The 25,838-nt window shown below is 43.0% G+C and overlaps 1 protein-coding gene across 1 annotated transcript; it reads right to left on the bottom strand.

The window, feature by feature from the left end:
* Positions 1-284: 284 nt before the first annotated feature.
* Positions 285-24,873, bottom strand: LOC117349237 (calfacilitin-like). Its single transcript, XM_033922439.1, has 4 exons — positions 24,683-24,873; positions 24,397-24,479; positions 22,590-22,672; positions 285-671 (listed from the first exon to the last, which is right to left on the bottom strand). Exons 1-4 carry the CDS (start codon positions 24,871-24,873, stop codon positions 285-287), a joined length of 744 nt encoding a protein of 247 aa, XP_033778330.1.
* Positions 24,874-25,838: the final 965 nt, after the last annotated feature.

The following is a 25,838-nucleotide window of genomic DNA, read 5'->3' on the forward strand; positions in this document are numbered from 1 at the left end:
GACACCGTTCTTAGTTATTAAATATTAAACCATTTCCTTCTGCTTCCCATCCCCTGTAACAGTATGTATCACACAAAAGCCAAAAGTGCCCTGCCTATAGTGACTGTTGAGCCCTCTGAACTTCATTTGATCCTTTTTGCAGACACATCCTTGATATCCTCTGTTCACAAGTGATTCTGCCCGCATTCCTCTCTCCCACTGCTCCTGCCCATCCCTATCTCTGTTCTGATGCTGACCCCTTTCCCTCCCCTCATGTCATTAGAACCAGGCAGGGCTTTGCAGCCTCAGTCTGTCAGAACCTTCCCCATCTTCCTTCCCTCTGAGTCCTGTGGCCATGGGATAAAGTCTGCCCGGATCAGTCGTTGCAGGTACACTAACATAATCAGGTCAATGAGAACAAGAGGAAGGAGGAAGTAGTGGCCATGTGGCATTGCCTGCAGGTTCCACATCAGGTAGCCAGTGAGATAGAGCTGGGCCCCCAGACGGAAGAAGATGAAAGTGAGCAGGTTGATGTACTTGTTGACCCTGTAGAGGACGGAGTACTGATTATTGCTAAGTTTCAGCAGTAGACGCGTGTGTAAGAAGGTGCTGTTCACTTCTACCAAGAGTGCGATGACAGCACCTGAGACATAGCAGCCCATGACTGTGGCATATGCAAAGCAGGGGACCACCTGGAAGAGAGGAAGGTGCAGGTGAATGTGCTGTAATGAAAAGCAAGAGACCAGTCTATTCTGCCTGTGCCATCAGTAGGAGGTGCTCTCTCCTCTGGTTTATTGCTGGTGTGTGAACTGATTGGTCTTTGTGCTACATTCTCACATGCTTTCATGCTCTCTGTCGACCCCCTTGTCTTTCTTCCAGCTTCTGATGGTTTGAAAACATGTAACTCCTATCCCTTTTGTATTAGTTTTTTTGTAACGTTCTTTTCTAACGTAGTGTTACCATTTATCAGGCTGCAAAAATCTGGACACATGGCCCCGCCCTGTTCCATCTCCAGCCCCGCCCCATTCTGCTTTCAGCTCCGCCTCATCTGTACATGGTCTGTGCATGCGTCGCAGAGCAGCGACCTTATTTTTTTACTTTAAACTTTTTAGCATGCCCAGCGAGCCCATGATTTTAACCTGCTTTAAACCCGTGGGTTAAAACCACGGGCTCGCACTATGGGGGAAGGCCGGGGCAGAAGCAGGGCAGCGCTCGGGGCAGAGAGCAGGAGAGTCAGGGGCAGAGAGCTGGAAAGTTGGGGCAGAAAGACCAGGAGAGTCCAGGGCAGAGAGAGCGGGAAAGTCGGGGCAGAGAGCAGGAGATACAGTTGGAAACAATATGAACGACCGGTCCCCAGCAGTCACTTGTTTGTTGATCGGCCAGCCCAGTTGGTGTTGCAGTTGGTTTTTTTTTTTTAGTGAATCGCTGCCTGCCTACATTTGAATACTGATCCCCCTCATTTGCATGCGCAGATCGGAGGATGATCGGGACAGAGGTTAGTGAATCATGTCGGCGGGAAATCAGGTCACAAACCGATCGGTACACGATCGGTTTGCTTAGTGAATCTAGCCCTTAGACCCCTTTTTATCAAGCTGTGCTAGGGGTTTTTCTTATCATTAGCCACTGTGGTAAAAGCTCTAACCAGTGGTCTAGAAAATTTCTTTAAGGTAGTAGCTACGATTCACAATGCTGACCAGCCCCCAGCCCCAGTGTCTTCTCTTCAATGCAGCTCACCCTCTCTGACAACTGTTTCCACTGGGGCAGGCTGCAATAGAGAGAAGGCGCCAGGGCTGGCGGCAGGGCAGTGCTGTGAATCACTGCCACCAACTGGCAACGTTTAGGTTTCAGGTTTATTTAAAAATTTGATATACCGCCTTATCCAAATTCAAAGCGGTTTTACATAATATGAGAACAAAGAATAAAAAGGACAAGTTAAAAACAAATCACAATTAATATTACAAACAATGAAAACACACTGACAAACATTAACATACCGATACAAGATGGAAAAGGGCAGAAATACATTTTAAATAAAGACAAAGAGAGGGAGAAGGATCAAAACAAAAGGGAGGGGAACGAAAAAATTAATAGGTTAAAATGATTAAAAGATTGTATTGCACTATCAAAGTTTAAAAATCAATAAAGATTTACACAAAAAAAAAGGTAATAAATTGAAATAAATTTTTTTTTAAAACATAGTCACGTGGGAGGATGGGGTTAAAAGGAATAGATGCAGGGGCAGCGACGTAGTAGAGAGAGCTGACCAGTAGGAACACTAGCCAGCAGCAAGATGCTGCTCCCGTGAGAGTACTGCCAAAGGCCACCGCCTCATTATAGGGTTGGCCATGAGGGAGCCCTGCAAGAGGTGCTTCCATCACCACAGGATCCCCGTCAGCCCTGTTCCTACCAGCAATCTTTGAAGAGGGGCATGGCCTCAACACCCTGAGGTTGCAGGCTTGATTCTAGCCCACTCACTGTGACTCTGGGCATTGCCCCAGATACCATCACTAGATCATGAGCCTGCCAGAGCAGAAAGAGAACATACTTAAAAGTACCTGATTACTATTCAATGAACTGTAAACCACTTTGGGTGAATCTCTTCATAAAAAGATGGTTAATAAATCATAAATAATAATAATCCATACTGCTGCTCCTGGTCCTTTTACAGCATGACTGCTGAAACTGCCTCATCCCCCAGCTTCCATGTAGCCCATTCAAGCGTGACAGAAAGTGTGGTCATGACCCCAAATATGGGGGTTACAACCTACATTTTGGAAAATCATGGCATAGGTTCTGCATACAGTTTTCTGTGGTACTATGGCTGCCTATAGTTTTAACACACAAGAAAACTGTGGGGGTCAGTCAATGGCGTAGCAAGGGAGATAGCGCCCAGGGCCATTGCACCATGTGCCCCCACTCTACCCTGCTGCTTGAGTGCCCCCGTCCATGCATATCTCTTGAAATGCTTGCCGGCACAAGCAACATCTTCCACCTGCTGCTAACGCCAGCCTCAGCACCCTTCTGACGTCACATCCTGGTCCCGCAACCAGGAAGTGATATCAGAAAGGAACCAAGGCAGGCATGAGCAGCAGGTGGAAAATACTGCTCATTCCAGCAAACTTTTAAAGAGGTACGTGGGGGGGGGAGGAGAGGCGCCAATGCCCCCCATGAAGATGGCACCTGGTGCTCTCCGTCACTCCCTGCCCATCCCTTTACTATGCCACTGGGGTCAGCATTCAAAGGGGTTTAATTTTCATGCCTGGTTAAAGTCAGTATTCAATGGCACTTAATCAGGAAACGCTGCTGAATATCACCTCTAACCAAAGTTGCTGTCCTCAGGCGGAGTATGAGTAGAACAGCTGTTCTAACTTTATCCACTCAGTTAACCAAAATCTGGTCTGAATATTAGCCAATACCCAGTTAACTTCCATGTTGCCACAGGTACCTGGATATTCAGTGCAGGAATCTGCACATGCCCTGGCCAGAGGTGTAAGCTACCATTGATCGAGCCTAGCAAAATGCCCAGGGCCGCCCAATGGTAGAGCTGCCTGTAGCTGAATCCTGCCTTCCGTGCACTGAGGTCTGGCACCTCCCCCACCCCCACTACACTCAACTTATGTACCTATCCATCGGGTCCTCCGGCTCCAAAGCTCAGCGTCAGAGACAGCGCTAAAGGCTGCTTCTCTGGCCGGCAGGACCTTTCTCCAACAGTATCATAAAATGCCAAATGGAATGAATGCCTACAAAACTTAATGGAAAAAAAAAGGCCAAAACAAAGATTATTACAGTTTCTGTTAGCTTTCCCAGATATTGTCTCTCTTCCTCTTTCTGCAATTTCTTGTAGTTTATGAAGGCTGCCCACAGAAAGTTGCATCACTGTGGCAGGATGCAACAGAGAAAAGAGAGAGGCAGCCTTTAGTGCTATCTCTGATGCTGTAGCTATGGAATCATAGAAACATGACGGCAGGTAAAGGCCAAATGGCCCATCTAGTCTGCCCATCCACAGTAACCATTATCTCTTTCTCTCTCTGAGAGATCCCACGTACCTATACCAGGCCCTCTTGAATTCTACCACCTCTTCCGGGAGACTGTTCCACGCATCTACCACCCTTTCCATAAAAAAAGTATTTCCTCAGATTACTCCAGAGCCTATTACCTCTTAACTTCATCCTATGCCCTCTCATTGCAGAGTTTCCTTTCAAATGAAAGAGACTCAGCTCATGCACATTTATATTATGTAGGTATTTAAATGGCTCTATCATATCTCCCCTCTCCTGATCTTTAAGTCTGTCCCCATACGCCTTATGATGAAGACCACACACCATTTTGGTAGCCTTTCTCTGGACCAACTCCATCCTTTTTATATCTTTTTGAAGGTGTGGACTCCAGAATTATACACAATATTCTAAATGAGGTGTCACCAGAGTCTTATACAGAGGCATCAATACTTCCTTTTTCCTACTGGCCATACCTCTCCCTATGCAACCTAGTATCCTTCTAGCTTTCACCGTCACCTTTTCAACCTGTTTGGCCACCTTAAGATCATCAAATACAATCACACCAAGCCCCGCTCTTCTGTGGTGCACATAAGTTCTTCACCCCCTAAACTGTACCATTCCCTTGGGTTTTTGCAGCCCAAATGCACGACCTTGCATTTCTTAGCATTAAATTTTAGCTGCCAAATTTCAGACCATTCTTCAAGCTAGAGGGGAAGTGTTGAACAAGGTGAGGGGGAGCATGAATGCACTGGGGAGGACCATCTCAGTCCTCCCGCCCAGGGCTCACTGAGTCCCAGCTATGCCTCTGGCTCCAGCATTGAATAGCTGGGATTAGTTCACTTTTCATTTAAATCCCATGGCAATGAAGGCATAGGCGACAGAATAAGGTGGGCCGCCAGAGCAACAGTGTAACTTAATATTTTGTTCATCATAACATCAGCAACTAGGGAGCTTGACAGTAGGACTGGAAATTGATTGTTTGGTCCATCCAATCAAGAGAATATTCCACTGCCCTGAATGAAGGCTTTATCTATTAAACTCAGCTTAATGAAGTGTGCAAAAGTCCGGAAGGCTGAGCACAAATAGTTTTAATGCCTGTGGTTTAAGCACATGATCTGAGAAGGAGTAAAAGTTAGCTCAGTCTCTGGCTAGCCTTAGTGAGGATTTGATGCCTGGTGTGAGTAAGACGTCCCTGCAACATTTTTGCTGTTTTATTAAAGTAGTGCAGCCAGAACTGATGTTTTGCAGTGACCCTAGGCAGTGGCTTAGTAAGGAGGGGGAGGGGTCTTCCCCGGGCGCCATCTTGATAGGAGTGCCGGCACCCGTCCTCCTCTCCACCTTCCCCGCCCCCACACTACTGCGCACGCAGCCCTTCCCCTGTACCTCAATTTCCTTAATAGATATTTGGTCCCCTATGATTTTTAAGAGAGCTGGGAGAGAAAAATGCACCTGTGAATCTGATGTTGAAAGAGGAAAAGTCGCCCGTGTTGCTAAAGACAGAATCCTCCGGGTCAATTACAACGAACTTAATTCGTTCCAGGAGCAAGTTTGTTATGCGAAAAGTTCGTTATGGGAAACGCGTTTTCCCATAACAATACATGTTAAAAAAAATTATTCGTTCTGCAGCATAAAATATGCTAAGATGACATAAAAAAAGATAAATTTGTCAAAATGGTGAAAATGGTGGTCTTGCTGAGGCCAAACTCTTTGACGAGGTCATACTGTTTTACCCCACATTCACTCCTTCTAATTATTTCCCGTTTCATTTCAACAGAAATCACCTTCCTGCTTTTTTTAGAAGCCATGATATATAAAAAATATTGAGTTTATCTTAAAAGGACGACTGCCGTGATACGTGCGTGCGTGCGTGATTTAATTCGTAATGAAGAATGATTGCCGCGATACGTGCTTAAGTTAAGCGCAGTGACTAACGACTGCCTGCAGTGCCTGCGCGGAAGGATGCAATACATCGGCAGCGATCGTGAAAGCTCGGGCGACGTCGTTGTGTGAAATGAAGTTCGTTGTATGAATCATGACATGAAGTTCGTTGTGTGCAGCGTCCGCTGTGCGAGGCGTTCTTTATGCGAGGCACCACTGTACTTGTGGCTACTGCTGTAAAAACTGTCTATACATAATGGAAAAATCTCTCAATCGTTTCTTACAATCATTGGTGGAATTTATTACCACTTACTTACAGGTATGAATGTTATTCTATTAAGAGAACTTGTTCAGCCACTTCTCCCTTATCTTCTATGAGGAAATGGTCTCTCAAAGATTATTTGCTGCTGATCTCTGCAAACTTAAATTGTTTCTAGTGCATAGCTTTATTTGTATGCAGGATAAACTTACTGTATCCTTCTATTTTCTTGTACTTGCATTTTGTTGTTGTTTGAAAAACTTTAATAAAGAAACTTAGACTAAAAAAATATATTAAATTAGGAGTAGATCAGATTACTAATTTTAGACCTGTCTCAGTTTTACCAACTTTAGCAAAGATTGTTGAAAAAAATTGTTTATTGTCAGTTGGTCACACTTTAACGTGTTAAATCAGTGGTCTCAAACTTGCAGCCCATGCAGCCCATCAGGTTCTATTTTGAGGTCCTCGGTATGATACCATTGTTCTGGAACATTGCCTGCCTCACTGCTGTAGCCTGACGCGAGCGCTTTCCTACGTCTGTGCACGATTGTGAGGTGGAGTGGAGAGGACAATCGCCTAAAGATGCAGGAACGCGCTTGTGTGAGGTTACAGCAATGAGGCGGGCAACGTTCCAGAATGTAAGGAACCACTGGATGCAGTGCGGCTTGTGCATGTGTACTCTCTCGAAATTCAGCACCGCTCCTGGCGGTGACTGCTTGATGTAAGATGGTGGTTGTGTCCGGTGCTGGAGGAGGTAAGAGCTGAAGGCGGTTGAGGACGCGACCACCAGACACTTAAGCACAAGTTTTCCAAGCAGAAGTAGGATATTGAGTCTCCCCTCTACAAAAAAAGCCTAGAGGACTGCACCAAAATCTTGTCTCTTGCAGTTGATACTTTAGAATCAAAATCACATTTTGGATTTGTGGGTACTTGGAGGGCCGCAGAAAAAAATAGTTAATGTCTTATTAAAGAAATCACAATTTTGCATGAGGTAAAACTCATTATAGTTTATAAATCTTTCCTTAATTGCTTCTGATAATTTCAGCTATACACAGCTGAAAGCAGTGCAACATGTAGAAAGTGAAAAACTATCTAAACTTCACTTTCTGCATGTTGCACTACTTTCAGCTGTGTATAGCTGAAATTATCAGAAGCAATTCAGGAAAGATTTATAAACTATAAAGAGTTTTATCTCATGCAAAATTGTCATTTCTTTAATAAGACATTAACTATTTTTTTCTGAGGCCCTCCAAGTACCTACAAATCCAAAATGAGGCCCTGCAAAGGGTTTGAGTTGGAGACCACTGGCTTAACTGTAACCATGACATCCTGTTTGTCTTTGGGAAGCAGAGCTGAGCTTGTGATGTCATAATGCCTCATTCCACCAATAAGAGCCAATCTCATCAGTGATGTCACAATGGCTTGATTGTCCTGTTCTCCCCTCTGCCCTCCAACCCAGCCAGGGCAGATTAACCGTTCCCCTTAACTCAGTCGTCTCAAATTCTTTAATAAGACATTAACTATTTTTTCTGCGACCCTCCAAGTACCCACAAATCCAAAATGTGGCCCTGCAAAGGGTTTGAGTTTGAGACCGCTGTGTTAGATGAACAAGTTAAATAATTAAATTAAAAATTAAATATATAAATATATTATTTCTGTTCTGGTCGTTTACAGTTTAGAAGACCGTTGAAGACACAACTATATGTGGAAGCTTTTCTCTGAAACGTTGCTAGTAGGTATATTTACTACTGCTACTACTATTAATTATTTCTATAGTGCTACTAGACTCATGCAGCGCTGTACAGAGTTGCAAAGAGTAACAGTCCCTGCTCGAAAGGGCTTACAATCTAAACAGGCAAGACAGACAAACAGGATGTCATGGATACAGTTAAGGGGAACGGTTAATCTGCTGGCTTGTACAGGACAATCAAGCCATTGTGATATCACTGATGAGGTTGGCTCTTATTGGTGGAATGAGGCATTATGACATCACAATCTCAGCTCTGCTTCCCAAAGACAAACAAGAAGTCATGGATACAGAAACTTGAACTGTGATTTTTGCATTAGATTTAGTGAGGATGGACAATGCATAAAGTCCTCCAGTTTTTTATGATATTTTAAGTGGCTTAAAGTATTCTATGATTGCACTGTAACTGAAAGTGTACAGTCTTTGACACACTGTGAATGTTCTAATTGTTAACCGCTTAGCTATAGGCGGTCTAGAAATTTTAGAAATAAAGAAATAAACATCAATATGGGTTCTGTGAGGCAAACAGTACAGAGTCTCTACTGATAGCGATGTTAGATGAAATCAGATGCGGCTTTGATAAGGGAATCAGAGACTATCAGACTGTGGCTTAGGAGGAACGGTGCTGTGTTGGCTGCAATCATTCTTGAAAGATAGAAAACAGGAAGGGTGTATCCAGGGGACAGTTTCTCAGAGCAAGACACTGGTCACGGGAGTACCACAGGGTTTTGCATTAACTGCTATCCTGTTTAATATATATTTGCTTCCACTTTGTAAACTGCTGAAGCAGTACGGTGTGTCGTATAGGATATATGCAGATGATATCCGATTTTTATTCCCTTTAGAGGGTTCTTTGTTGCAAGCAGAAACTAAAATGAATGAAGTTTTGGGGTCAATAAAAAATTGGATGACTAACAATAAATTGATGTTGAATGTGGCAAAAACTAAGATTATGTTGCTGTCGAAAGATCAGTTTGATGACACTCCTTTAACAATAAATGTGTCAAATATCCAGGTAAAAATAACTGAAAATGTAACTTATTTAGGGGTTTTGCTGGATTCTCAACTTAGTTTTCGTTCACATGTGCAGAATGTAATTTTAAAAAAACTAACTTTAAAATGCAAATGTTAAATCATCTTTGATCATACTTATCTAGGTATGATTTCAGGAAAGTTATGCAAACTGTGGTGCTCGCAGGGTTGGATTATTGTAATATTGTTTTTGGAGGGGATCCCAGCAGGTGGCTCAAATTTCAATAATACGGATGTTGTGTGGGATTGAGAAATGTGAGCATGTTACAAGACATTAGATTGCAATGTATTTTCTGACTATGGAGTTTCGAGTAAAACACAAACTACTGTTGATGGCTTATTTGAGTGTTAATCATATGGCACCTAGGTATGTCCCAATGAGACAATTAAGATCCTCCACGCAGGCAGCTTTGATTGTTCCATCGTCAAGAAACCTTCACTATGAGAATACAAGGAGAAGTGTGTTCTCTTGTGTAGGACCCATGGAGTGGAACAAATTGCCTGTGGAACAAATTGCCTGTGTATTTACAACAGTTGAATGATCTGCAAGAATTTAAGCAAAGGTTAAAAAAACACCTTTTTTGTATTATGAAATATGGCACTTGGTGAGATGTAATAACTGAAATAAAGGATGTACTTTGTACCATAAGGTATATCATTTGGTGAGAAGTTTGATTGTTATGGGCAAGCTCTTTTATTAATGGCTGTGTATGTACTTTTAATTGTTTAATTGTGTATGTATATCCTGTAACCCACCTTGGATAAAGACAGGCTAGAAATGATAATAAACTAAACTAAACTCTTCAACATTTAGGGCGTGAGCAGCAACCCCAGCCTGCTGCTCATGCCAGCTTTGGCTTTTCCTCTGACGTCAATTCCTGGACCCAGGCCTAGGAAGTGACATCAGAGTAAGAGCTGATGCTGGTGTGAGCAGCAGGTTGGGGTTCAAGCTCATGCCCCAAACGTTAAAGATGTATGGGGGAAGGGAAGGAGTGCATACGTGGCAGGAGGGGGGTGGGGAGCAGAGAAGAGGGTGGAGGAGGGGCACCTCTCACCCTCGCTATGCCACTGACTATAGGTTAACATGTGGGGGGGAGGGGTACTAGGCAAATGTGTCTGAGACATATTAGTTATATTCTTATTGACAAATAATGCTTTATTAGGCACCTAAAAAATGGATTTCTGCATGAAAGTCTGCACGAAAACAAGAGAATTGACCCAATGATCTCCACAGAGAAATCCAAGAAGAAACAAAAAGCAATGTGCAGAAATGATGTTCCTGAGATGGACTTTATTAATATTAAAATAATATGAAAACTTGGCAAACCACATACAAATCTCTAGGACGCAGTCCACTGAAAAGCTTTGGACCCTGAACCCAACACAGTCCGTGTTTCAACAGAATGTCTTCTTCAGACGTCCATATTAAGTCCTATGGTAAAGATACGTGGATAAAAATGCCAGTCGGAAATAAACTGATCTGTAAAAGTTGTATGCAGGACATGGGCTCGAAAAGCCTGCACCAGCTGTAATGCATCCCAATTTGCATATTTTATTGTAATTCTCTTTTATTGAAAGTATAAAGCATAACATAGTCTGCAACAAGTGCAATACCCAAATAAGTGGGACCCAGCATTCTTGTGGACGACTACCTTGTGTATGCTGGACACTTGTGGACGACTACCTTGTGTATGCTGGACACTACAGACCTATATTTTCCCATAGCCAGACCTGGCCTGTACCTTGCTGTCTGTGAACACATGTATCCTTTGCAATGCTAACCCAGCTGACCTCTGCTACAAAGTTTTTGTCTCCATTCCCTGCTGGGAGGATATTTCTCCAAGGTTCTGCTGAACTGTTATCAGTGCTGTATGACTTCATATGCCAGGCACCCTGGAAAGCCATAAAACATTTATAATGAGCAAGGATCCCTGCAGGACGATGTGGGTGTAGCAAGATGAGAGAACTTGGTACCAAAACATTCTCTGAACCGAGTTATGGGAAACAAGCAGCTGGATTGTTGAAAGGTCTCCTTTGCCAACTTTCAGCATACAAGGAAGGACACCATCCTGAAGATGCACAGAATTGTAAAACAACTAATTAGCATCTGCAAAGTGATAATGATCTCAGAGCTGGAGAAAGAAAGTTCACCAAGAGTTCTCTGTTTCTGCAAGCCCCCCCCCCCCTACTGGGGAGGGGGGTGGGTGGGAGTTAGAGAGGCGTGGACTAGTTAGGCGAAGGAATAGTTAGGTGTACATTTTTCCAATAGGGGGTCACATGACCAGAATTCGGGGATGTACTTTTTGGAACAAAGGAAGAATTTTTCTGTATAAAAAACATGTGCATCACAGATAGGGCCAGAGAGATTCACTTACTTATGCTACGGGGAACTGCTAGCCCCCTGCTAAGTATATGGGTGAAGTTCTTCTCTCCATTGCATATTCTGAACTGACAATATATTTATTTATTTCTGCTATGTCTTTGCTGCTATAATTTTGTAATCCATTATACTAACAATAAACAAATATTGTCTGTTTTGGAAGATACAATGCCGTCTCGTAGTTATTCCAATGAGGTAAACAAAGCAGCCTTTACTTCAGTCTCACTAACACCATGTTTGTTACAAGTTCAACATGGACACAATTGCCTCCAGACAGCCAACCTAAAGGTAGTTTTAAATAGTTCCCCAACCTCCTCCCACAACATCCCAGAAGAGCAAAAGGTGACCCACACTAAACAGGTTCCAACTCATAAATTCAGTTAATTCAGGACCAAACTTCTGGCTCTTTGCGGTAAAGACTGGTTATATGGCTCCCAATTTGCATATTTTAAACTCAGTTTGTTTTTCAATCACTTAAGCATAAATACACTTATGGAAACAACTCAATTAATCTTTGGTAATAAAACAGGTGCACAGGTACAGGGAAAACCTCTTCTGTTCTTTTTATATCTACTGAAAATATCAAGTTTCAAGTTTAATTAAAATTTCTTATACCGCCTAATCAAGCCTTCTAGGCGGTGTACAAAAAATGCTAAGACCCTACACCAAATAATTTACAATATAAACAAGGACAAATCAGGGGAAATGACAAATTTTTATAGACATTAAAGTATGGGAACAAAAGGGAAGAGGGGTTAGAACTACAATTGATAGAAAGAAAAGGAACATTCAGGGAAAAGGACAAAAGGACGGGAAACTGAAGGTAAAAAATCTTTCCTGTGTCTAAGTTGCCCTTAAAAGGGCAGTTAGGTTACAAATGCATCGAGGAATAAAAATGTCTTTAACTTTGCCTTAAAATTGGCAAGATTAGTTATTGCGCGTAAGTAATTTGGGATACTGTTCCAAAGAGAGGGGGCACTAACGGAGAAAATTGTAGCTCTCATTGTACTTATAAATTTCATCGAGGGAATAGTGAGAAGGTTGAGAGCTGAGGACCTTAACGTCCTAGTTTGATTATACGGAATAAGTAGGTTGTTTATGAATTCAGGTTTGTTATTTGCTCTAGTTTAAAAATAAGTAAAATAATTTTGTAGGTGATCCTTTGTTCTATTGGAAGCCAGTGAGCTTTCTGTAGAAGGGGAGTGACATGGTCATACTTTTTTGCATTAAATATAATTTTTACAGCAGTGTTTTGTATTATTTGAAGTCTTCTTATTTCCTTTTTTGAAATGCCTTTGAGAAGGGCATTGTAGTAATTCTATGCATGAGATAACAAGGGAATGGATTAAAATGTTCAGGGAAGTTTTGCTAAAGCTTTAATCATATGTAATCGATGGAAACAACGTTGAACAATTGTACTGATATGTAAGTGAGAAGTGAATTTGCTATCGAATGTAACTCCTAGTAATTTTAGAGAGGGTACTATTTTAATAGGTAGATTTTTAAGTATTAAAGAGGATTGAAGAGAAAGGCCATCTTTAAATGGAAAAAACATTAATTTTGACTTATTTACATTCAGAGAAAGCTTATGTGCATCAAGCCAAGAGTTGATCTTTTCTAATTTTTGATTGATACAAATAATTTCATTAGGGTTATTTAGGTCTATTGGGTCTATTTTTTGCAAGTCCTTTTTCCAGACTGTTCAAGCAGCAGAACCACAATACAATACTCATAATTATATGAACAAAAGAAGTATAACAGGTGCAGAGGAGAACTAAGATGTTTTAACTTTGTGACCCATAACACAAACATTATATTAAAGTTTTGATGTCACCTCAGTAAGAGCAACTGCCAGACAATGTGACATAAGGCTGCAAAAACATACTCAGAATCTTACCATATTATGATAACACTAACTCCTAGGACTAGGGTTACCATTTTTTGAGCCGCAAAAATCTGGACTATATGGCCTTGCCCCGCTCCAACTCTGGCCCCGCCCTGGCCCCACCCCAATCTGCTTCCATTCCCAAAAACCTCCTCTCTTCTCTGACAAGCTCCAGCTATGTCTAGAGGGCCTGGAGGTGTGTGTATGTGTGTGACCTCATTCATACATGCTCAGATGCCCTCCAGATGCGGCTGGAGCTCGTCGGGGCTTTCCAAAACCCGGACAACTAATGGGTTTGGCAAGTCTGTCCGGGAGGACACGTCTAGGTGTTCCCGGATGTCTGGTAACCTACCTAGGACTCATACAACAATCTTATAATAATAATAATAACAGTTTATATACCGCAGGACCGTGAAGTTCTATGCGGTTTACAATGATTAAAAAGTTACAGATTGAGTAATACTAACAGAGTTAAGATTTAGCAGTCAGTTATTGTGGGGCAAGATTGTTCAGTGTAGCTGCCTAAGTACTTTAGGAACAAATATGTTTTTAGGTGTCTCCTAAATTTCCCATAAGTATTCGCAAGCATGAGTAATTGTTTCAGATCTTTACCCCACAATGCTGCCTGATATCTATGGAAGGCAACACTACAAATATTATCCTGCACTCTAAAACACGCAAAACAGAACAATCAGTCCCAGCGTGTTTGGGTTTTGGATAGCTCCTCAGCGTCTGGAGGGTCTCTGGGCATACACGGATGATGTCATACACGTCTGCGTATGTTCGGAGGCCCTCCAGACTAGAGGTCTGCACGGGAACGGGGATTGCGGGAAACCCGCAGGTCCCGTGGGACTCCCGCAGGGATCCCCCCCAGGTCTACGGGATTCCCGCAGGGATCCCCCCCCAGGTCTATGGGACTCCCGCGGGGATGGAACCGGGGTTACCGAGGCCTGGAAAGAGAATTAGTAGAAGATAGACAAAAAGCAGAAACTGTGATCAAAATGATGGAAGAACAAAATGTCCCACCAGCTACAGCAAGGGAGATGTTCATTTTGAAGGGGGCTAAGCTGAAAGTGGGAGGCTCATCCCCCTCTCATGGCCACCAATTGTGTTTAGTACAAAATGAAGTACTTGCTGAGTTTGTTTTGGGGTTTCCAGTTCAGTTTTGGCACATTTTTATTATGCAACCATTGTCCTGAAAAATGCCCCTCTCAATTCTGCTTTAAATGATTTTGATGCTGTATTTCTGAAAAATACTCAAAACTCACTTATTCCACGCTCAAAATCCCTAATCCCCTCTCTTCCACTTCTCTCACCCCTCCCTCAAACGACCCAACTCTCCCGGTCCCCCCCATTTTTTTGATTCCCCCCCATCTCACTACCTCCAATGACCTGTACAATCCCCCCCCCCTCTCATGCTCACCTTAACCACCTCATTGCTGGTAATTATGATCAATTGTAAGTTCTTGTTAAATTTTGTTTATCTGTTGTGAAAACTCCCCTCCTCATGCTCACCTGAATATCTACATTACTTGTAATTCTAGTTTATTGTAATTTCTTATTAAACTTTGTTTAATTGATGTGAACCGCCTAGAACTCCCTGGGTATGGCGGTATACAAGAATAAAGTTATTATTATTATTATTATTGTTTGATTCTTTACTCATTGCTGCATTAAAAATCATTTGTGGATCTTGAGGGGACCTCACAAGTTACCTATGCCAGATGGTGGAACCAGATTTGTTTGCTCTACAGATATGAGCTTTATATTGCCAAAAATCCAATTTTTTTTAACAAGAAATGGTGGACCCTACAATCACATGACCTAATATCTATTCTAATTCTTTCTGGTAATGTACGCATCTCTTATTTCGATTCACTGTTATTTGTTTATATTGTATTTTATTGTTGATTTAAATAAACAAAGACTTTAAAAACTGTCAGAAGTAATTGCTTCTTTTTATGGGGGGGGGTCGGGCAGGGTCAGAGGAGATTCCTCACGGAGTCAGGTGGGGACAGAGGGGATTCCTTATGGGTACGGGCGGGGATGTTCTTGCGGGGACGGGCAGGGATGGGCAGGATACCGGGGGGGGGGGGGGAACGTACAGGATTTCTGTCCCCGCGCAACTCTCTACTCCAGATCCGGCGGGAAAGAAGAGATGAGGCTGTATGGGGGCGGGACTGGGGGGCAGATCAGGACGGGGTTTGGGGTGGAACTGAGTGTGGCTGGGACAGAACGGGGCAGGCCATGTGTCTGTGATTTTTTTAGCTTCAGATATAGTAACCCTATGCTGGAGCACCCCCTTAATTGCAGGGGTGGCTACGCTACTGGTGTGCGGCTTGTTACATTAGCCTCACAGTCGGGACAAAACTAGCCCCAACGGGCATGAAACATCCCCTTCTGGCAGTACTGTGTGTCAAGTACGGTAGAAGATACTATATATTCTGACTTGCAGAGATTTCAGTCTAAACTTCTGATCTGAAGTTTAGGCAATGTGAGAGTGTCCTCTACTGGTATCAGAGAGGGAATGGGACTTGATATGCCGACTTTCTGTAGTTACAATCAAAGCGATTTACATATTATATATAGATTTGAACCTCACTAACCTCATTGAAAATATAACAGCTTGCATAACGAAACTCCAATCCTGGGCCTTCTCTGTACAAATGAAGCTGAATGAGTCCAAAACAAAACTACTCTGGCTTGGCCCAAAATTAGATCAGTTACCCACGCTCATTCCACTACTTTCTGGTCCCACACTGCAGATTGAATTCTCAAGCAAAATTTTGGGCATCATTATTGACTCTACACTTCCCTTTAATAATCATCTCAACTCTCTGGTAAAAAAAAATGTTTTTTTAGTCTTCACATGTTGAGGAAAGTGAGATCCTGCTTCCGCTAACAACATTTTGCTGTCCTTGTATAATCAATCATTCTTTCCAGACTGGACTATTGTAATTCCATCTATCTAAGTCTAACCAAGAAAAGTCTTCAAAGACTTCAGCGGATCCAGAACACTGCGACTAGGTTGATCTTCGCAAAAAGCAAATTCAACCATGTTTCCCCGCTTCTGTACAAACTTCACTGGCTTCCGATGATTTCTAGGATTCACTTTAAATGTACCTACCTAATATTCAAGATCCTACATGGCATTCTTCCTCCCCTAATTCCACTATTCTGGAATTCTTCGAGACCTGACACTACCAGATCCGCCCACAAACTCAAACTATCTTTCCCCTCGTTAAAAGGCATCATGTGTGCAGATAAATTAGGGAAATCCCTTTTCTTCAAATTCACTGAGATTTGGAATAACCTCCCTGCCCCGCTGCTGAACCTAGGCTCATTCCAATTATTCCGAAAGCATCTGAAAACCTGGCTTTTTCCCAAAACGTAAAGCTATATATTTAAAATGTAAAGCTAGCTGTCCTCTTTATAACCTCTAATTTCTTATTAATAATAATAATAACTTTATTTTTGTGTACCGCCATACCCAGGGAGTTCTAGGCAGTTCACATTTGTTTATCAAAGTTACAAGCGGTTCATGACAATTGAACAAAGTTGCAAGCAACGAAGTAGTTGAGGTTGATAGAGGGAACGAGTAGGTCAAGGGAGGAGGAGTTTGGGGAGAGTGGGTTGGGGGTACAGTAGAGGGGGGAGGGGAGGTTTCAATTCATTGAGGGGGCATTAAGGGTCGTGTCCATGGAATAGGTGAGTTTTAAGTAATTTTCTAAATCCGAGGTAGGTGGGGGCCTCGAGGACCATTTATTGAATTTACCTGTAAACCGTGCCGAGCTCTATCTTTATGGAGATGATGCGGTATACAAACTTAAGGTTTAGTTTAGTTTAGTTTATGTGCAGATATTACTGTGATTTTGTACCCAGGCTACTCCTCTGCTCTGTTCTCAGGGCATCATGGTTTCACACTTTTCTACCACTTCTAGTGAAGTGTGTAACAAGTTTACCCTAACAGTTATCACAAAAAGTCAAAAGGGATGAACACCCACAAAACTTGACTGATAAAAGGCCAAAACAAAGATTATTACAGCTTCTGTTAGCTTTCCTAGATATTATGGCGTATCTCTCTCTTTCTGCAGTTTCTTGTAGTTTATGAAGGCTAACCTCTTTTCCTTACCTTTTCAGCTACTTCTTTTGAGAATCGTAATGGCCCCCTTTTCCTCTTACTTTTATTTACTTTCCTAACAAACATAAGAACAGGGAGGTGATGATGCCTCTCTATACATCTCTGGTCAGATCTCATTTGGAGTACTGTCTACAGTTCTGGAGATTGCACCTTCAAAAAGTTATCAACAAGATGGAGCTGGGTCAGAGGGCAGGAGCTAAAATGGTCCGTGATCATCATAGATATGGGTTACCAGACGTCCGGGAAAACCCAGACATGTCCTCTTTTTAGGGGACTGTCCAGGTGCCTGGAAAGATTTTCTAAAACCCAGCATTGTCCAGGTTTTGGAAAGCTCCGGTCGCGCCTGGAAGGCCTCTGAGCATGCGCGGATGATGTCTCATGCTCGGAGGCCCTCGGATGTGGCCCGGAGGTCAGGATTGAAAACACGAAGCTTTCTGGGGGTGAGGCTAGAAGCAGAATGGGATGGGGCTAGAGGTGGAAGGAGGAGGAGCTAGATGTGGAATGGGGCATGGCTGGGACGGAACAAGGTGTGGCCATGTGTCCTGGAATTTACAAATCAAAATATGGTAACCATAATCATAAAGCATATGGGGACAGAAGTAAATATCTTAATATTTTTTTTCCGAAGATGCTCTTGGATCATGGCCCACTATGATGAGAAATTTAATTTGGAGAGATTCTAATTCTATAATTTTAACACATTATCCCAGGGGTTAGCGACCTTTGAGTGAGCCTGGCTGCACAATGGTAAGAGCTGCCTGTTATGGAACTAATGTACTTTCTATCTAGCATCACTTCCCCTCCCCCCCTGCATTATTGGCATCTCTCTCTAGCTCCCAGCTGGTTCTCCAACATTGCAGCAAATGGCTGGCAAAGGCAGCAATGAAAATAGGCTGCATTCAGCCAGGGCCTTCCTTCTGCTGGAATCTACCCCCAAGAAGTTATAGCAGAGGAATGGCACTGGCAAAGCTAGCTGGAGACAGTCTGCTTTCATTGCCATTTCTGCTAGCCACCTACTGAAAATTTGGAGGACCATTGGGGGAGGGAGAGTTTAGAGAGAGATCTCAGGCCTGTATGGGGTGGGAGAGAGAGACTAGACTTGGGAGGGGGAAGAGAGGAGGAGGAGAGTTGCTGGGCCAGGGGGAAGTGGAGGGAAGAGGGAAAAAGACCCAGACCAAAAAGAGGGGGGAGAGAGAGGAAAAGATGCTAGACCTGGGGGGGAGCAAGCAAGTAGACTGGAGAGGGGGAGGGAAGAAAGAGAAAGTGACTGATCTGAGAAGGGGGAAAGATTCTGGACCAATAAGATGAGGGAGGGAGAGAGATGAACTATAGGGGTAGAGGTAGGGTTATAATATGGCTCCAGAAAAAGGAGGTTAGATTGAGATATCCAGGTTTTACTTCCATTGAAAGCAATGGAAGAAAACCCCAAATGTTTTAATCCATCCTTCTTTTTCTGGAGCCATATGGTAACCCTAGGTAGGGGAGAGATGCTGGCCCTGGTGTGGGAGGTGCAGAAAGAAGGGAAGAGAGGGTAGAAGTTGGACGTGGGGAGGGTCAGAGACATGAAGGGATGCTGAACATGGAGAGAGCACAGGGAGATACTGGAGTGAACAGGACAGATAAGGAATGCAGAAGGAAGATGGATGGTGGACACCAAGAATAAATGTTAAAAGGACAGGAGACCATGGAAAAAAGAGTTATGAAAAAAATAAAGAAAAGCTACACTGGGAAATGTGCATCTCTGATAGCTTACATTTTAGTTTCTATTTCTACCATTCTAGGTTTTCTGAAAGTCTGGAATGTGTATGCTTATTGCAGGGTTTGCTTACTGGAGCTCTTAAGAGGTTCCCCTACCCTGACCTACACCACTCCACCCCCATCTCCATCACCTTGGGAAAGATGGTACTAGGGGACCCATTCATCTTACCTGTCACTACATTATCCTCTGAGATTGAAATCAAGCAGGATAGCTATTAAGGTCTTTAAGAATACATGTTCCAGAAGTGGAATAAGCAGTTCAGTTATAAGGCGTAAGCAAACTAGACACTGCTTGGGGTGTGGGCCCTGTCAAATAGACCTTAATCAGCTTGTCTGGGCCTCACATTGGAAACAGATATTGTCATCAACTGTAGCAGCTATCAGTTCTTACAGAGCAAGCTGGAATTATTAGCCATCTATGCAATTAGCTAGTACTGAGGAGTACGGGAGTAGCCTAATGGTTACTGAGAATCAGGTTCAATTCTCACTGTGGCTTCTTGTGACCTTAGGCAAATCATTGTATCCTCCATTTTCCACTTCGTTTTTTATTTTGGTAATTTATGGTAGGGAGTCAAACACCCAAAATTTAATCCCATCCTGAGAACAGAAAAGATTTATAGCGCAAATCAGTTCCTAGAGGTCAGGAGCCTCTTATAATAATAATAATAATAATAACTTTATTCTTGTATACCGCATTACCATGGAAGTTCTATGCGGTTAACAGAAGAGGAGACTGTACAATTACAGCGAAGTTACAATTACAGCGAAGTTACAATTTCGTTAATGTTACATTAACATTTTAGACAATGCATTTTTCAATCAAGTTACATTTACATTTTAGACGGTACAATGACAGAGAAGTTAATTTTTGCAGGTAGGTAATATGTTCGGAGTAGTTATGTTTGCTATGAGTTACATACAGCAGTGTTACAAATAGAAGTGTAACCTACGGCAGTAAAGAGTCTGGGGGAGAGTCAAGGTCAGAGGTGGAGGAGGGAGGGGATCGGAACATTCAGAGGAATTTGTCAAAAAGGTAGGTTTTGGTTAGCTTCCTGAAAGTTTGATAGGGGGGGGAATTGGAGATGAGGGTGGAGAGGCATTTGTTCCATTTGCCCGCTTGGAATGCTAGGGATCGGTTGAGGAATTTTTTGTAGAGGCAGCCCTTCGGGGAGGGGAAAGAAAACAGGTAGGTATTTCAAGTGCGGGAGGGGCCTGCAATTTCAAGGTACTCAGATAGGTAAATTGGTGAGGAGCCTGCTAAGGTTTTGAAGCAGAGGCAGGCGAATTTAAAGATGATTCTTGCCTCCACCGGCAGCCAGTGGAGTTTGGTGTAATAGGGGCTGACATGGTCATATTTTTTGAGGCCGAAGATGAGGCGGACAGCGGCATTTTGTACTATTCTAAGACGTTTGATGGTGTTTTTATAGGCTCCCAGGTATATGATATTGCAGTAGTCCAATATGCTTAGGATTAGTGATTGGACCAGTAAGCGGAAGGAGAGGTAGTTGAAGTGGTGTTTGATGGTGCGAAGTTTCCAGAGGGAACAGAAGCATTTTTTGACCTGGGCACTGGTGTGGGCTTCGAAGGTCAAGCTTCTATCTAGGATGACTCCGAGTATTTTTATGGTGGGGTTGATGGGGTATTCTAGGCCGTTCAGTTTCAGGGAAGTGTTTGTTATTTTGTGGGTAGGGCTTGCCAGGAAGATTTTGGTTTTTTCTATGTTTAATTTTAATTTGAATTGTGAGGTCCATTGTTCTAGCTTGGTGAGGATAGAGGAGGTGAGTTGTTCCGTCTGTTGAGTGAATGTAGTTAGGGGAATGATAATGGTGATGTCATCGGCATATATGAATGATTTAAGGTTCCGTTACTGTGGACCTGATAAGTGCGGTTGGTTAAGAAGCTTGAGAACCAGTCAAGTACTTGGCCGGAGATGCCAATGGAGTCGAGGCAGCGGAGCATGATGTCGTGGTCGACCAGATCGAAAGCGCTGCTTAGGTCGAATTGGAGTACTAGGGCGCTTTTGCCCAATGAGAATAGGTGTAGGAGGTAATTGGTTAGAGCGGCTATGACCGTTTCTGTGCTGTGGTTTGAGCGGAAGCCGGATTGAGAATCATGAAGGATGTTGAACTTTTCTAGGTAGTTCGTGAGGTCATGGTTAATGAGGCCTTCCATGAGTTTCTGGAAGAGTGGTATATTGGCTATGGGTCTATAGTTAGCGGCGGAGGAGATGGGTTCTTTGTTGTTTTTGAGGCGGGGGATACGAGAATGTGTCCAAGTTCAGTTGGGAAGAGACCTGTGGACAGGCATAGTGTGATCCAATTGAAGAGATCGGCTTTGAATTGGGGGGGGGGGGGCGGATTTAATGATGGCGGGTGGGCAGTTGTCTAACAGGCAGTTGGAGTTGGCGTATTTTGAGAAGAGTTTGAGAAATAGGCTCCAGTCTGGGCTTTCGAAGGAGCTCCAGGTCATGTCAGCCCTTGAACCTGTTGTGTCTATTGCTGGAAGGTCGAATATTGTCTCAGGGTTGGGAGTTGTAAGAGATGATTTTAAGGTTTGGATTTTGTTGGCAAAGTGGTTAGCTAGGATTGTTGCGGGGGGGCGGGAGTTCTGAGCTGGACCGTTTGTATGAATCGGTGTCTAGAAGGGAGTTAACTAATCTGAAAAGTGCTTTACTGTTTAGTTGATGAGTTGGGAGTAGTATTTGCTGCGTTTTTCGGCAATTAATTTTTTGTATTCGTTGACTTTTCGTCGCCAGATAAGTCTATCATTGTCGGTCCCTGATTTACGCCATATTCTTTCTAGTTTCCTTACTTCGCGTTTTAAGGCTGAGAGATCTGCATCAAACCATTTGTTTGGGGGCCGAGGGGTTTTCTTGCGAAGTTTTAGGGGGGCGATGGTATTGAGGACTTGGTTGCTGAAGTTTTTCCAGTCAAGGTGGAAGTTGGGGTTGGGGTCGGAGTCAGGAGAGAGGATGTAATGAGACCAGAAATCGATATCGATATCTATCAAAGAATAGGAGAAAATGTACTTAGCATTGCTCCTCTTCGGTTCCGGTATGTGTGCAGTGCAGCAATATCAGATTTTTTTCTCTAGCACCTATTTCACGCCTTCTAGACTTCAATCACTTCACCCTTACCATGATTTCCTAGCTTGTAGATGGTGAAAAGAAGGCATCATGCTATCAAATATCTTCTATTCCACTCCCTATACCAAAGGAAGGAAATGTAAGGGATCCAAACGGTGGAGTATCTGGAAGTAACAATGGGATCTAGATAACCAGCTACAGAATTAGCCAGAAGAAGACTGCCCTGCCCAGTGTGACCCTGGGCAAGTCATTAAAGCTTCCATTGCTCCTGGTATGAAAACTTAGAATTGTGAGCCCACTAGAGACGGAGAAAGTACCTACATATAATGTGTACAATGCTGTATAGGTCTAGTAGTGCTATAGGAATGGTTAGTAGTAGTAGCGGTTGATCTGACTTGGAAAGCTCATTCAGGAAAGGAGAGGATTTTTTGTATTTATTTATTTTACCAGTGCATGGTGCAGAAGAAACTCCCAGGATGCTCTACACTGGCTATTCACTACCATATCCACCGTGTCAGCAATGAAGTAACCTGTAAAAGACCAAGAAGTGAGGCTCATGTCAGCAGACCAAGTGCTGATATGGTACAGAAAATGCAACCTCCCCCTCCCCCCAGCTGAGCGGAATTCTTTCATATGAAGACTGCTTTCAGTGATTCCCAATTATGCAGAGTAATGTAATGTAATGCAATTTATTTCTTATATACCGCTACATCCGTTAGGTTCTAAGCGGTTTACAGAAAATATACATTAAGATTAGAAATAAGAATGGTACTTGAAAAATTCCCTTACTGTCCCGAAGGCTCACAATCTAACTAAAGTACCTGGAGGGTAATAGAGAAGTGAAAAGTAGAGTTAGAGGAAAAATAAAAATAAAATAAACATTTTAACAAGACAGCATTGATCTAAATACTTTGGAAGGTAGAAGAGAGGAGAGAAAGGAATAGAAGCAGAAGGGGGAGCCGTTGAACAGTAGAATTCTGGAGAAATTTAAATGATAGAAATAGAACAAAACAAAGACAAAAGGCAAAACAATAGATAAGATTAAAGATAAATCATAAGCTGGAAAGAAAAATAAAATAAAACTTTGTCTTCAATCCACGGTTTCAGCGTCAGTGATGAAGTGGAGCAAGTAAGTTTAGGAGGAGCGATTGACGTTTCCAGAAAGGGCTTCTTCAGGGAAGAGACTTGGCAGACAGTCCCAGGATGCCTATGTCTCCTCCCCTGCGATGTTCTCCCATCCATGCATTCCCTCCCAGACACACTGCCCGTGCCCCAGCCGTGTGGAAGAAGGTTACAGCAACAGACTGGCTGCCGACAGAACTGCCCCAAATGTAGCAAAGCACACGGTAATGATCTTCCTCTAGTGATAAGAGGTGTCAACTGAAGCCAAAGATTGCAGCGGGGCTGGGAGGGGAGGGGCATTTTCTAATTGATGGGAAGAATAAGACCCAGACTCACCTGAGCAGATACTGGCACAGATTTGTCAATATGTCCATCCATACTTTTTCAGTGGAAAGGGGGGAATAGGTAATGGGACTTGATATACCACTTTTCTGTGGTTACAGTCAAAGCAATTTACTATCCACTAGGCTACTCCTCCAGTGCCTGACAAAAGAAAGGACTCCTAATATTATATTGGTCTATTATTTATCTCGTAAATAATTAAATATATGATGTGATCTAATTCTCATACACTCAGAATTGTGTAATTTGGCCAAGAGCCGAAGCTCCTATAGCCGAACCCATCACCCATTCACTGTGTATGGAATAGTGAATGGTTTAAAAAGGTGCAATTCAAAAGTTAAAATCATTTACTCAACGGCAAAAAAGAAGAGAAATTCTCACTTAACTTTTGGGGTTTCTACATGTCCCAACATAGACCAAGTTTCGAAATTCTTTTTCAAGGAACCAAAAGTAAGAATTAAACAGCTTCAATGCCAGACTATTCAAAGTGAAGTTGGGTCGAATGATGCTATTCTGTCATATACGAGTGGCAAAATGAAAAACTTCTCTGCTATTTCTCCAGTGCCACCAGGGAATTTTATTTCACTTTGACTAAGCCATAGAATCCTGTCACAACCCCGTGAAACTTTTCTGATACTGGTATACTATTTTCTATTCTATCTGCCCTTTCTTTTCAAATAAATTCCTCAACATTTTTGGAATATGATGTTTGCTACTGCTGAAGAGTAGAATACACACCATTTACTGGCATGGAGATCTGAGATAGACATAGGGTTTTGGGGGAACATACCCAATGAGACACAAGGAAGCAGAGAGGCCAGAGGTGTTCCTCCATCATAAATGTTAGTCAGCATCCCAGGTGCTTCAGATATACTATAAACAGAGAGAGAGAGAGATGGGAAGAGTTATTGCATACCTCTTCAGAAATCAAGATTCCTATTTTTACTGCTACAACCAGAAAGCTGGATTCAATGCAAGAGAAAAGGAAGCAGCAGCACAGAGAAAACCTACTAGGCCCCCCCAGATCCCAGCCACCTATGACAAAGAAAATGCCCTCCTTAACTTAGTGCACTCACCAGAGAAGTGCCCATGTGCCAGTGAGCAGGGAGTGCACCAGGGAGACACTCAGGTTCCTCCATCGCCAGGTTCGCATCTCGTCCCTTGCCACGTGCTGTGGGAGAGGCAGGCGACTGAAGATCCTGCTAAGAGCTCTGAATGCTATGAAGGAGCAGAGCACCAGGAAAGCAGAGTACTGCTGGAAAGCCATGCTGGCCCCAGCCACACAGCACTGGCAGTCCTCAGGGAAAAGGAGCTTATGGCCTCCGCAGAGCTTCTCCTATAAGAAAGGCACTGCAGCTGCTGTTCTGTGCCTCTCAGTGACAGTTTCTCAAGCCTAGGGTACCACCCACTCCTGACATTTATCCCTTTGTCAGGCACAAATTTTCCTTCAAAGGACAGAAAGAACTGCTGTGACAGGATCCATAAGCAAAACAAAAAGAACTACAGAAAAGTCCAGGACTATGATTATAACAGTTCCAAGGTGCACAAATAAATTCCTAGAAAAGCCTCTCCTGGTCTACTTCCACCCCCACCCCCTGCTTCTCACTGCAGTGCATAGAATCCCACCCATCCATGTATATAGAGAACATAAGATTTGCTGCTCCTAGGTCAGACCAGTGGTCCATCGTGCCCAGCAGTCCGCTCACGCGGCGGCCCGTAGGTCAAAGACCAGTGCCCTATTTGAGTCTAGCCTTACCTGCGTACATTCTGGTTCAGCAGGAACTTGTCTAACCTTGTCTTGTATCCCTGAAGTGTGTTTCCACCTATAACAGCCTCCGGAAGAGCGTTCCAGATTTCTACCACTCTCTGGGTGAAGAAGAACTTCCTTACGTTTATTCAGAATCTTTTCCCTTCTAACTTTAACGAGTGCCCTCTCGTTCTCTCCACCTTGGAGAGGGTGAACAATCTCTCTTTCTCTACTAAGTCAATTCCCTTCAATATCTTGAATGTTTCAATCATGTCCCCTCTCAGTCTCCTCTTTTCAAGGGAGAAGAGGCCCAGTTTTTCTAGCCTCTCTTTGTACAGCAACTTCCCCAGTCCCTTAACCATTTTTGTCGCTCATCTCTGGACCCTTTCGAGTAGTACTATATCCTTTTTCATGTACGGCGACCAGTGTTGGACACAGTATTCCAGTATGCTCAAGTTTCAAGTTTAATTAAATTTTAATATACT

This window comes from Geotrypetes seraphini, chromosome 15 (genome assembly GCF_902459505.1).
Source record: "Geotrypetes seraphini chromosome 15, aGeoSer1.1, whole genome shotgun sequence".
Lineage (NCBI taxonomy): Eukaryota > Metazoa > Chordata > Amphibia > Gymnophiona > Dermophiidae > Geotrypetes > Geotrypetes seraphini.